General features: G+C 41.9%; 1 protein-coding gene across 2 annotated transcripts in view; it reads left to right on the top strand.

Annotated features, from left to right (window-relative positions):
• Positions 1-364: 364 nt before the first annotated feature.
• Positions 365-13,262, top strand: part of ATAD2B (ATPase family AAA domain containing 2B) — an 80,434-nt gene continuing 67,536 nt past the window's right edge. For both annotated transcript variants that reach the window (XM_058179621.1, XM_058179611.1), the window contains exons 1-2: positions 365-920; positions 12,719-12,873. In XM_058179621.1, the coding sequence (XP_058035604.1) occupies positions 720-920; positions 12,719-12,873 (356 nt within the window). In that variant the 5' untranslated portion in view covers positions 365-719. The remainder of the gene's footprint in view (positions 921-12,718; positions 12,874-13,262) is intronic.

The following is a 13,262-nucleotide window of genomic DNA, read 5'->3' as shown; positions in this document are numbered from 1 at the left end:
AAATACTGAATCACAGTTAGTTACCGTTTCTGAAACCGAGTTTCAGCAGTTTCGTTCAGTTCCCGAGAGCCTCCCTCCTAAACATGCAAAAACCCTCCCGCCTCCCTCACCTTCATTAACCTCGCCCCGTTTAAAACAACCATAGAGCACGCCACTGCAGAGCGCCGCGTGTATTGCATCACGCATAGAAAACATCAGGGACTTCCGGCCTAAAACTTGATTGAGCCCCCCCCGCTTTAGCCGCCGATGTAAAAAGTACAGTACAGTATATAGAGAACCTCCACCATAGAGATGAAAGAAGCTAGAGGGGCACCACCGGGGCTTATAGACACTCCCGGCCTATGACGGCTTTCACTCTTCACCGGAAATTCAGGCTGTATGTCACGCTCTCATCATTTTCCAGCTCTATGTTGCCAGGTGTAGGGAGGAGGTGGAAGAAGAGGCGGCCCTATGAGAGGCGGCGGCGGAGCAGCGCCTCGCAGTGGAAGCGGGAGGCTTCGCCGTGACCGAGGAGAGAAAGGGACGAGAGAACGAGTAATGGCGGCCAGTTAGTGGTGGGTGACTGAGCTGAGAACGAGGAGGAGGAGGAGGAGGAGCAGCAGCAGCGCTCCGCGCTTTCGGGCCCTTGTTCTTTGGCTCAGCGGCGGCCTCGCTCCTCACAGCAGAGGCGGTGGAGTCAGCGGCAGCGCCGCCCTTCCCGGGGTGGCTGCAGTGAGGCCATGGTGAACACCCGAAAGAGCTCCCAATCTCAGCGTCTCTCCGGGAAAGCGGCGGCGGCGGCGGCGGCGGCGGCGGTCCCGGGGTCCGGCAGCCATTTCATCTCATCCAGGACCCGCTTGTCTAGGACTAGTGCCAAAGCAGCAGCGGCAGCCGCGGCGGCGGCGGCAGCAGCGGCCGGTCAGGATGAGGACTCTGTCCAGGTAAGCCGAGGAAGGGGGGCGACGAGGGAGAAGAGAAAAGAGGGGTGGGCTCGACGGGAGCCAAAGCCGGGACAAGCGCGGCGCCTTTTGGGGGAAAAAAAGAGTCCGAAGAGCCCGGCGGCTCGAGTCCTATTTGACGGGCGGCTTGTGGTGATGGTGGGGAAGGGGTCGCCGCCGCCGCCGCCGCAAGGGGAACGGAGCGGCGTCTCATTGTCTCGGTGCGGCCGTCAAGGTTGGAGTGTCAGCGGCTGGCTCGGGAGAGAGAGAGAGAGAGAGGTGGTGGTGAGGGGGGTGTCCTGCTTGAACTCTTGGCACGGGCGGGGAAAAGGCTCTCCCGCTGTGGATGAGGGGCTTGCGAAGCCCCCTGGGAGGTTGAGTAGGGTCGGAGGGGGATTGTTGCCTTGATTTCTGGGGAAGAAGGACGCCCTCGGGAAGAGCGCTTGGTGGCGGCGGCGGCGGAGAAGCGCCGTTTGGCGGCTGGGAAATGTTTGCAGGAGGGAGACGTGAGCGGCGAGAGAGCGCTGCGCTCAGGGGGAGAGGAGGGGGGGCGAGAAGAAGAAGAAGAAGAGGAGGGAGGCGGGCTGCGATTGCGAGCGAGGTCATTTGAGGTAGGGCGACTTAAGCGAGCCTGAGCGTAGCCGAACGAGAAACTGGCAGTCGTTGCAAGTGGGGAGGAGGAGGAGGAGAAGCAAAGGGACGGCCTGGCGCGGGCGAAGAGAGCGGTGGCGGAGGGCAGAGAGGCGATTTGCGCGAAAGAAGGGATTTTGTCTGGCTTTGAACAATTGACAAGACAGCCGCTACAAGAATATGTGTGGGTTTCTCTCTCTCTCTCTTTCACCCACATTTCTGGGTCTGTTGTGCCAGGCAGCAAGCTGGGTTTGGAGCGGAGCTCCCTCTCTGGTTGAAAGTGGGAAGTGCCGTTTAAAAGAAAAACACAAGTGACTTAAAAACCGCACCAACTTTAAGTAATTTTTTGAAGAGCTGTTGTCCCGTCCCCCCCCCCCAAACGCTGTTATCATCTTTGGAATTTTTTTCGGGGTGTAAATATCCACTTAGGGCCACAATGAGTCAACATTTCTGTTGCAAAGTGAGACAGTTAAGTGAGTTTTGGCCCGTTTTACGACTTTTCTTGCCACAGTTATTAAGTGAATCACTGCCTAGATGGTAAATGAATCTGGCTTCCCCACCCAGACTTTGCTTGTCAGAAGGTTACAAAAATGATCACATGACCCTGGGACACCGCAATGGTCATGAATATCTGTCAGTTGACAAGTGTCTTAATTTTGATCATGTGACCATGGGGGATGCTGCAGTCGTCCTAAGTGTGAAAAACGTCCGTGCTGTTGTAATTTTGAACGGTCACTAAATGAACTGTTAAGTCAAGGACTACTTGTATGCTTTTCCGTCTGTGTTTGAAATAAATACACTTACAAGTGAATGTGATAATCAAATGTTTCAGATTATTTTATACATTTTAATTGAACGTTTTACATTTTTGGATGCAGGTCTCATTTCTTTACCTTGATGAAAAACAGGATAAGTGATTACTTCATGGACTTTTAAAAATAGCTGCTTTTAATTTTTTTCATATATGTTAACAGTGTGAATCATATAGTTCTGTGTCATTCACATACTGAATTCATATGCTATTTCAATCTTGCAGAGCACTGAGAGAATTTAAAAGCTCTCCTGTGTGTTATAACGAGGGGCCAGTGTGTCTGCAACTTGCACATAGACATAGGCAACAGTGAGGATCTGTTTTTGTTGTTTATTTCCTGGAAAATATTAAGATTACTTTGGCAATGGTTTTGAAAAAGTAGTACCCCAAAGTAACTCACTTGTCTCATTTGACTAAAATCTGTTATACAATGAAAGTACTTCAATTGTTTCTAAATTAAGTACATATCACATTGCATGTGATACTTCATAATGCAGCCATGAATAGTCTGATATTGCATCAGAGAAATAAGTATTTGAAGCTTAAAAAGTAATGGAATTGATGTATTGCATACTAATTTATCAATTGATTTTTAGTTGTGAAATTTTTAAATCACCATTGCTTAATAGTCCAGGAGTTGACTTGTATAATCAGTATCATCAATGTAGTGATAATACCTGACCTTGGATTTTTCTTGATGCCCTTCTATAATTAAACAGTAGGAGTGAGAGCATTGATCTCTGAGGTACTTCACAAATTGGGGGCTCTAGTCTCCCTATTTACTAACTAGAACTGGCCACAGAGGAGAAATATGATAATATTGTGCTCCAATTCTCACTTTTTTCATGGTCCGAGGATGATAGCCAGAGAGGTCTAAGAAGCCCATTATTTTTGCACCTCACCTCCAGCACAGATCATCAACAGTCAATGGACACAGACTTGAAAAGGATCCAGATAATCTGCAGTTTTACCAAGATCCTCTATAGCTGCAGTTTTACCACTGTTCAGTGATCTTCCCCAAAAGATGAAGATTGAAAACTGAATCATTATTATCCAGAATGATTGAGTTCAGTGATCAGCTCTTGGAGGAAAAGTGCATGATTACTTAAAAGGCTGATGGAACCACTTAATCTTTCAGACAAGCCAATACCACAACATGGATCTAACTGCATTTAATTTCCTGAATCCAGTTTCATAAAACTAGGGTAGCAAAGACTAACAAACAGGTGACCCAGCTTAAAAGTTCCAAGAAAAACCATGCTTCTCTCACCTTAACTGGATCTGCCCAGTCAGTCTAAATTTGAGTAAGTTTGTACCTTAGTTTATTTATTTTATTTATTTATTTATTTTTCACATTTATATACCGCCCTACCTCCCTAGGGACTCAGGGCGGTTCACAGGCACATAAAAATACATATAAATACGAACTAAAATAACAAATAAAAAACTTATTCCACATAGCCGAATTGTTAAAAACAATATAAATAATAAAACCCATTTAAAACCAGTAAATTTAAAATCTAATCCAGTCCTGCGCAGATGAATAAGTGTGTTTTAAGCTCGCGACGGAAGGTTCGGAGGTCCGGAAGTTGACGAAGTCCTGGAGGGAGTTCGTTCCAGAGGGTGGGAGCCCCCACAGAGAAGGCCCTTCCCCTGGGTGTCGCCAGACGGCACTGCCTAGCTGACGGCACCCTGAGGAGTCCCTCTCTGTGACAGCGCACGGGTTGGTGAGAGATATTCGGTAGCAGTAGGCGGTCCCGTAAATAGCCCGGCCCTATGCCATGGAGCGCTTTAAAGATTGTTACCAAAACCTTGAAGCGCACCCGGAAGGCCACAGGTAGCCAGTGCAGTCTGCGCAGGATAGGTGTCACGCGGGAGCCACGAGGGGCTCCCTCTATCACCCGCGCAGCCGCATTCTGGACTAACTGAAGCCTCCGGATGCCCCTCAAGGGGAGCCCCATGTAGAGAGCATTGCAGTAATCCAGACGAGACGTCACGAGGGCGTGAGTGACCGTGCATAAGGCATCCCGGTCTAGAAAGGGGCGCAACTGGCGCACCAGGCAAACCTGGTGGAAAGCTCTCCTGGAGACGGCCGTCAAATGATCTTCAAAAGACAGCAGCTCATCCAGGAGGATGCCCAGGTTGCGCACCCTCTCCATCGGGGCCAATGACTCGCCCCCAACAGTCAGCCGTGGACTCAGCTGACTGTACCGGGATGCCGGCATCCACAGCCACTCTGTCTTGGAGGGGTTGAGCTTGAGCCTGTTTCTCCCCATCCAGACCCGTACGGCTTCCAAACACTGGGACAGCACTTCGATAGCTTCGTTGGGGTGGCCCGGTGTGGAAAAGTACAGCTGGGTGTCATCAGCGTACAGCTGGTACCTCACACCGAAGCCACTGATGATCTCACCCAGCGGCTTCATATAGATGTTGAACAGAAGGGGCGAGAGAATCGACCCCTGCGGCACCCCACAAGTGAGGCGCCTCGGGGCCGACCTCTGCCCCCCTGTCAACACCGTCTGCGACCGGTCGGAGAGATAGGAGGAGAACCACCGATAGACGGTGCCTCCCACTCCCAATCCCTCCAACCGGCGCAGCAGGATACCATGGTCGATGATATCAAAAGCCGCTGAGAGGTCTAATAGGACCAGGGCAGAGGAACAACCCCTATCCCTGGCCCTCCAGAGATCATCCACCAACGCGACCAAAGCCGTCTCAGTGCTGTAGCCGGGCCAGAAACCGGACTGGAACGGGTCTAGATAGACAGTTTCATCCAGTTGCCTAGAATATTCTTTACTCTGGCCTGATAGAGAGTCCTTAGTTTCATTCCTTTTCGCCCCGTCCATGCTGTTTTCTTGGCAAGGTTTTTTGGAAGTGGTTTGCCATTGTCGTCTCTGTAGGCTGAGAGAAAGTGACTGGCCCAAGGTCACCCATCTGGCTTTATGCCTAAAGCAAGAATTGGACATGATTGAAGAGAAGACGGGAAAAAAATTAAGTTATGCATCTTTCAACGTAAAAAAGTTATGTACCTATGCTGTAAAGTGTCAGATAAAATTTGAAGCATTCTCACTGTAACTTTCTTTGGCTTAAATAGTCATTCTGTTTATAAGTGAGAAAGCTCAATATTTCATTATCTATGATGTAAACATAAAAGTTGTCATTGTAATAAATGATGCTTTGTAAATTATTGTTCCCTGGACAATGAGAGATTCTTAGTACCACTGAAAAAAACTGTACGTGCAGACTTACTTATGCACGTTCTCTGTAAGACTTCCAGAAAATCTTGATTTAAAAGTATGAAAGCACTTTCCAGTGTAAATTTTAAATGAGGTTATAGATTTAGTTCTAGGCATCTCTTGGAAGGCTTAGAAAGTTCAGGGATTTTGAAAATGGAGCTGGTTATATCAACATAAATTAACCACATCTCTTCAGCAGCTAATTAATAACATTGTAAGCATTTGGTTTATATATGTGTTCCTCCTCCAAACCCCTCCCCTTTTCTTCCCTTATCCTGGTAGCTTTAGACTTCTTCTTGTCTTCAATAGATTACTGTATTTCCAGTCTCTCCAGGTTACTCTCCACCCTCCCTTCCTAGTTTAAACTTACCTGCTCTGCAATTATCCACTATCTTCTCTTGAAAAATGCTTTGGAACCAAAAATGAGTGAGGCATTCTTTGCAAAGGAAAAGAAGAGGACAGGTGGCTGCAAGGTGGAACTCTCCAACTTTCTAACTGCAAGTTTTTCCTCCTCATGTTTGTAATTAAAGTACCAGTATGTTTAGGGCAGAAGGCTTTTTTTTTTTTAAATTTGCATTTATATCCTGCCCTTTTCCGAAGACTCAGGGCGGCTTACACTGTGTTAAGCAATAGTCTTCATCCATTTGTATATTATATACAAAGTCAACTTATTGCCCCCAACAATCTGGGTCCTCATTTTACCTACCTTATAAAGGATGGAAGGCTGAGTCAACCTTGGGCCTGGTGGGACTTGAACTTGCAGTAATTGCAAGCAGCTGTGTTAATAATAGACTGTTAAGAATCCATGCTTATTCACTGCTTCACACTATCTTTTATATTAATGTAGGGTTGTATAGAATATTGAGTTGATTTAATTTGTTTCATAGTGATTTTATTTAGGTATGCTGCAGACTTAATTAGCTATACTTTGTGCAATACCTTGATAAAATTTGTATTCTGTATTCAGTTAATGAAAATAATGTTCCGTATTTTCTCAGTTGTATCTTATTTAAACTCATTGTAAACTGGACTTTCATAAATTTGATTAGAGAGCATCTGAATAAAAATTGTAGTTAAAGGCACTCACATAGCTAAAATTTCGAGAACAAGTTCATGCGACTGTGGCAAGCCATTTACCCTACCCTACCCTACCCTGGAAAACAACCAGATTTCAAGGCCTTTTGGAATGCCATTAGGATGAGAGTCACATGGATCTCTGAAGGGATCTTGTTCCAAAGATCAGGCACTTTGATATAGAAGTTATGCTTCTTGGATACTGTTTAAATCAAGGGAACTTGGGATATGCCATCTCTGACAGCTCTTACTGTATAAGCAGAAACCATGGGAGAAAAATGGTCCCTCAAACAATTTAATTCTGTGCCTTGGAGCATCTAATTCCTAGGCCAGGAGGCTAAATTTTGTTTTAGTGGTTGCTTCATTTAGCAACAGTTACATCAATGATGAAAAAGGTCTGTAAAGATCTTTCCAGGTCTGCAAAGCAAAGCCAAGCCGAAATCACAATTGCGTTTTCACTTAGTGATTGCTTTGCTTTATGTCCGGATTGCTGGCTCTAATTCTGGTTGTTAAAACAAAAACTACCTGTATTGTGATGGATGGTTTCAAAAGATGTTGAGTAATCAAGGAGCGCAAAGATGGATGTGCCACCATCCCCAACCTGGCTCTGCCAAAGGCTATCAATAAGTACAGTATGGCCACACTGTATTCCGTTCTGGAAATATTTAAGATACATAACACAAATATAACCTGTTTAAAAGTAACATTCAGAACTGAGCATCAGGACAGATAGTAATTGTGAGATACTTTGGTTGGTGTTAAATTGGAGGAGTTTGATGTAGCTAATTCAGTCCAAATTAGGGATTAACCTAATGATATCATTTCCTTGTACAGAGATGTGGTGAGAAGACAGTATTCCTCTAGCAGACATATTTTGTCCTGCCAAAGTTGCTTTAGGAGATTTATAAATCTTCTGAAGTAAATTTGGAACTCATGCAGGGTTTTGGAGGGAGGGTGAAAAATACACTCTGGTGGCAAATAAGACTATTTTGTTGGATATTGCCCAAGGTTTTATATTTCTGGCATGAAAATGTATAGACGACTCCAAAATACTTATCAGTATTCTTTTTCTTCAGATGTTTTATTTTAACTGCCAGATAAAGTTGTATTTAATTTTATTCTCAGATAGTAATACATTTGGAGAACAAAAACAGGCAGTCATATAGCTTTGCTTCAGATTTATGGCCAATCTGAATAGCTCAGGAATATGGCCGGAATAGCTCAGGCTGTAAGGAGCCTGTTATTAGAACACAGTAGCCTGCAATTACTGCAGGTTCAAGCCCGGCCCAAGGTTGACTCAGCCTTCCATCCTTTATAAGGTAGGTAAAATGAGGACCCAGATTGTTGGGGGGGCAATAAGTTGACTTTGTAAAATATACAAATAGAATGAGACTATTGCCTTATACACTGTAAGCCGCCCTGAGTCTTCGGAGAAGGGCGGGATATAAATGTAAAAAAAAAACAAAAAAACACCAAGTTTTTTCATTAAAAATATTGACTTTTTCCCCTTCTTAAAATATTCCTCTAAAATTGTACAGTTTGACTATTGTAATCAACTTTATTCATAAGCTAACTAACACATCTAATTATTATATGTGGAGATCATGATTGTTTGGACTATTAGGAATATTTTCTTATTTTGCTTTACTAGTATTAGAGAAAAAGACCTGTAAAAAAACCCATACTTTTCCATTTATTATTTTAATTACAGTAATAACATCTATTTTCCTTGACATCTAAAGTGGTTGCTCGATACCTCAAGTGGTAAAAGAGGAAGTAAGGAAGAAGAACATCTATTAGTTGGAGAAGTACATTGTTGTTTCAGCTGGATATTACTCTACTTGAATTATACTAAAAAAACTAAAAGAAAAAAAAGCAAATGCTTTATGTAAATACGTCATTTTATAACCTATCCTTCAGCCTAATTATTTTTATACATTAAACATTAGTGACATAGAGAGTACTGCTAACTTAATTTGCTTTGGAAGATACTTGTTTTTCTTTCTAAAGGACATGTGTAAAATCTTCAGAATTTCAGCTCCATTCCTGCTGCCTGCCAAAAGATTTCCCCTCCCCTCTGTACAAAAGGGGAAATCCTTTGTGGATTAGCTCCCCTCCATCCCTTCCATCTGCAACCTTCCCTGCAACTTTCCTAATGATTTTGTGGGGAAACCAATAGAGAAGATTCCAAATGATGCTTATGGTAGGGCACTTGGCAACCAGTTGTGAATGAAAACCAGTGGCCAAGTGCCCAAAATGCTGCCATGTGATGGGGGGGGGGACAGGACAATAGTGTGAAGTTTTATGATGGCTAAAAGTGCTTTATAGGTCATAAAGCGCCCTTTCTGAGGCTTGGAATAACTATGGTCACTTTGAATGTACACTAATCAGCATACATTAAAATGAAATTCAATGCATACAGCTCTTAAAGGGTCACCACCCCAATATACACTACATAAACATGTCGAAACAAACAAACAAACAAACACAAAATTATCCATATACCCACATATATTATTTGACACATAGAAACAAAACAGTCTAGTTTGGATGTATACATGTACATGGCGAGAAAAACGAATTTTGCAAGTTTACTAGATGGATGGCATAGGGAACAAAGCTGTTACAGAATCTGGTAGTTCTGCTAGAAATATTCTAAAACCACCTCCCAGAGGGGAGCAACAGAAACAGAATGTAAAGTGGGTATGTGGGGTCTCTAACAATGCTTTGAGCTCTAAGTGTATAGCGCTTACAAGGGGTATCTTGAATTACAGGAAGCAAGCTATAATCTTCTTGGCTGTCCTTACCACTCTCTGTATGGACTCTCTGAGGCACTGCTGCCATCAAACCAAACAGTGATACAGTTTGTTAAAACACTCTCAATTGTGCCTCTGTAAAAAGTGGCCAGGACACAAGGAGAAAGATATGCTTTCCTCATCTGACATAGGAAATGCAGACACTATGTTGTGCTTGGTGCGCTTAGTGAAGCGCTAAGGATGACGTCTGGAGGGACCAGTTCAGATTGTTAGTTATCTGCACCCCAAGATACTTAATACTGTTGACCACCTGTACAGCTGCATCCTTGATACTGAATGGAATATGACTATGCCAGCTCTTTCTAAAATCTACAATGATCTCCTTTGTTTTATTAACATTTAGGACCAGGTTAATTTTATTGCACCAGTCCACTAGAGCCTTCACCTGCTTCCCTATAAGCATCTTGGTTGTCGTCCTGGATAAGACCTACCACTGCCGTATTATCCGCATACTTCCACAATATGATTTGTAGCAGATTTGGCACAGCAGTCGTGGGTCATCAAAGTGAATAGTAGTGGACTCAAGACACAGCCCTGTAGGGATCCTGTGGGAAGGTTGTGGTAATTTTGAATGGTAAAAAGCAGTGGTTTACTAGTAAGCCTTGATAGAGAAATGTATGTTCTTCCTCTTCAATGATTTCTCAGGTGCTCTTAAATTGTGTTACAGAAAGACTGGAAAACATTGTAGAGGTATGAAGAAATACCCTTTTTTCAAGTACGGTAGATTTTTGTGAAAATTTCCCCTTCCTTTTTCTTTTTCCATCATAGCTCTATAACATTCACTAGGGCTGTATAGTTCTCTTTCTAATGTTTTTAGAGGGTGGGGTGCAGTGAGGATAGAAACTCTGCATGTTCAATTTTTTCTTATTCAGAAAAAAAAATTAAACCTATATTTGCTTGACCTGGGTAAAATTATTGTACACATCCTAAGTTTTTGTTATTACCATTACCTTAATACTCTGAGTTTTGTGAGATAATTTCACCCAAACAAGTTCAAACCTTTCAGTTCTTACTTAAATTGAATTTGACAATTTTATACGTAGTCTCCCCCTATTTATTTTGTGGAGCCTTTAAATGATGAACAAGTGCCTATTAAGCAGTCTTGAAATAGTCATTAATAAAGAAGAAATAGCTATTGGAAGGGGGGAGGGTTTCACGTCCTTTGGATCTCACTGCTATTGGTGTTAATTATACTACATTGAAAATTGCTTAATGACCTCAGGCAATGGTGCTGTAATGTTTTTGCCTTGTCTGCTTTATCTAGTTAAGTTCTCCCACACCACTAAAACAGGTTTCAAACCAGTTGTGTAGCTTCAGTTTCTACATAGAATAGAATTACTCATAAACCTTAAAATATTAAATCCCAGCATTTTGTATGTTATTAACAGTAGACACATCTTTGTGTACAAAGTAGGGTGTGACTTGGCCATTGACTAATATTTAATAAAGTATATAGTTATTTTTCCTCCAGAACTCTTATTGAAATAAGAGTTTCTTATTGTATGGAATATACCTGAAGTTTCTGAATGTAGTAACTAGGTTTGTATGGAATGGTACAAACATCCTACATAATTATTGAAAAAAATGAAGAGATTTCTTTTATGTATGTTTTGTACTGTCACATACAATTTTATTTCCTGTGTTACATTCAGAAACACCATGCTATGGACTTCAGAGGCCCTGTGACAGTGTGTCTGTAAATGGAGTGGAGGAATGGTGTTGATCAGCTCCTCTACTTGTTTTGCGGGCTGGTGATATCAAGGGTATGGAGCATAACGGAGAGAAGCCTTGCTCCCTGATATACAGATAGTCCTTGATTTACAACCACAATTGGGACCAACAATTTCATATTTGCTAAGCAGGGTGGTTATTAAGTGGGTCACAGTCTACTTTACACGATTTTTTGCATTTAAACAAATCACTGCATTTGTTAAGTGAATATCATTAAAGAAATCCAGCTCCCCCCACCCTTGATTTTGTTAGAACCCAGCTGGGAGAGTTGCAAATTTTGATCAAGGGATCATAGTGATGTTAGGTGGTAATAAATGCAAGGATCAGTTGAAAGTCAGTTTTTTCAGTGCTGTTGTGACTTGGAACAGTTGCTTAATAGATGGTTGTAAGTTGCGGACTATGTGTGGAGCCATAGTTTCTTGTTACTGAAATATGGGGGGAAATTTCTGACCAAGACAGAGCAAGGACTCCAAACGTTCTGCTTGTGTTTGCCTGGAACAGTTTCTTTAGTGTGAGATTTTCCCAAAAGGGCAAGACTTCCACCAGCCAAACGGTTCAAAGTTGTCCTGTGCATTCTTATTGAGGGTAATTAGAAAGCAATCCTCCTGGAGCATTTGCTTATAACCTGCGTTCAAACCCTAAATTGGTTATCAGATACTTTTGAGGAGAGCTCCTTCTAATGTATAGACTGTGAAACCTAGAAAAAGTGTAAAGTAAAAGTCAAATATATAGTGAGTTAACACCATAAAACTCAATATGGGAAACATGTCCTAAAATTAATTGCAGTAATTTAAATTCTGTTGGCTTAGTGTGATCATTCTGAATTTTGATATTCTTTATATCATTCTTAATTCATGTTTCAAATCATTTTAATTGTTCATTTGAGCTACTTGTTTAAATAGGTTTTAATTTTCATTTCATTTTTAGGCTGTATGAGTGGCTTTGATTGCCCTAAGGCTGAAGTGATAAAGTATAAATTGAAGTAATAATATAAAATATTTGTTAATATAAATGTTGGCATTTGGAACCACTTTCAGTGGAAATCAGATTGGTTCCCTCCCTGATTGCATTAAGAAAATTCTGTAGTGCATTTATAATGCAGAATTAGCCATTAATGCCTATATTGATTCAACATATGAGTCCATTATGTTTTATTGATAATAGACATTTTAAAATTATGCTATTGTTGATGTTTCAGTAATTTTCTATATATCTTGTAAATCACTAAGAGATGCATTTGATTGTTGTGAGATATAAATACAAAACAAACAAATAAACTCAAATCTGATTTAATCCCCAGAAAAAGATATAGCAAATTCCTCAGTTTCTCTTATACTTTCTTTCTAGAATTAGATTTACAGTTTTCAGGTGAGGATGATTGCTATTATATGAATAAGAACCAGTTCTTCCCCCCCACCTTTCTCCTGAATTGGAGAATATTTATTTTGAACAATGTCAAGAATGAGACTACCAACTGTTTGCTTTTTTCCCCTTCTTCTCTAGAGAGATGATGGTAGTGATGGTAGTTTGAGTGATAGTCACATATCTCCTCCAGCCAAACGTACCTTGAAACATGCCGATTCTGTATGCAAAGACAAATCAAAATCTCGCAGTACTGGACAGCGAGAGGAATGGAGTGTCTCAACTGGTCAGTCCCGGTAAGCATATTACAGATTTTTAAAAAATGTGTGTGCGCGCGCGCATTGGCGTGTACTTACACATATACAATTTTAATCATTTTCTTAAACAGCTTAAATTATTGATTAATGCAAAATCTTTACTTTCTTTAAAGAAAGGTTTCTGCTGCTTAAAATAGTCTCTTTATATCGGGTTCTGTTCCAGCCTGTGTACTAAAATCTATTGTATGCTGCAGAGAAAGGGAAAACTAAATTTGGGATGCTACACTCCCATTTCATCTTTCTCATTATGTGTAATTCATCATTAGTAACTGATTTTAGCCAGATATTCTGACTTCATGCATAAGTGCATGAGGTACAGCTTGTTCCCGCTTCCTCCCTTCTCCCCCCTAAAAAAACTTCATTTCAGA

The sequence above is a fragment of the Ahaetulla prasina genome, chromosome 1, assembly GCF_028640845.1.
Source record: "Ahaetulla prasina isolate Xishuangbanna chromosome 1, ASM2864084v1, whole genome shotgun sequence".
Taxonomy (NCBI): Eukaryota; Metazoa; Chordata; class Lepidosauria; order Squamata; family Colubridae; genus Ahaetulla; species Ahaetulla prasina.
This window is presented reverse-complemented; position numbering and strand designations above follow the sequence as displayed.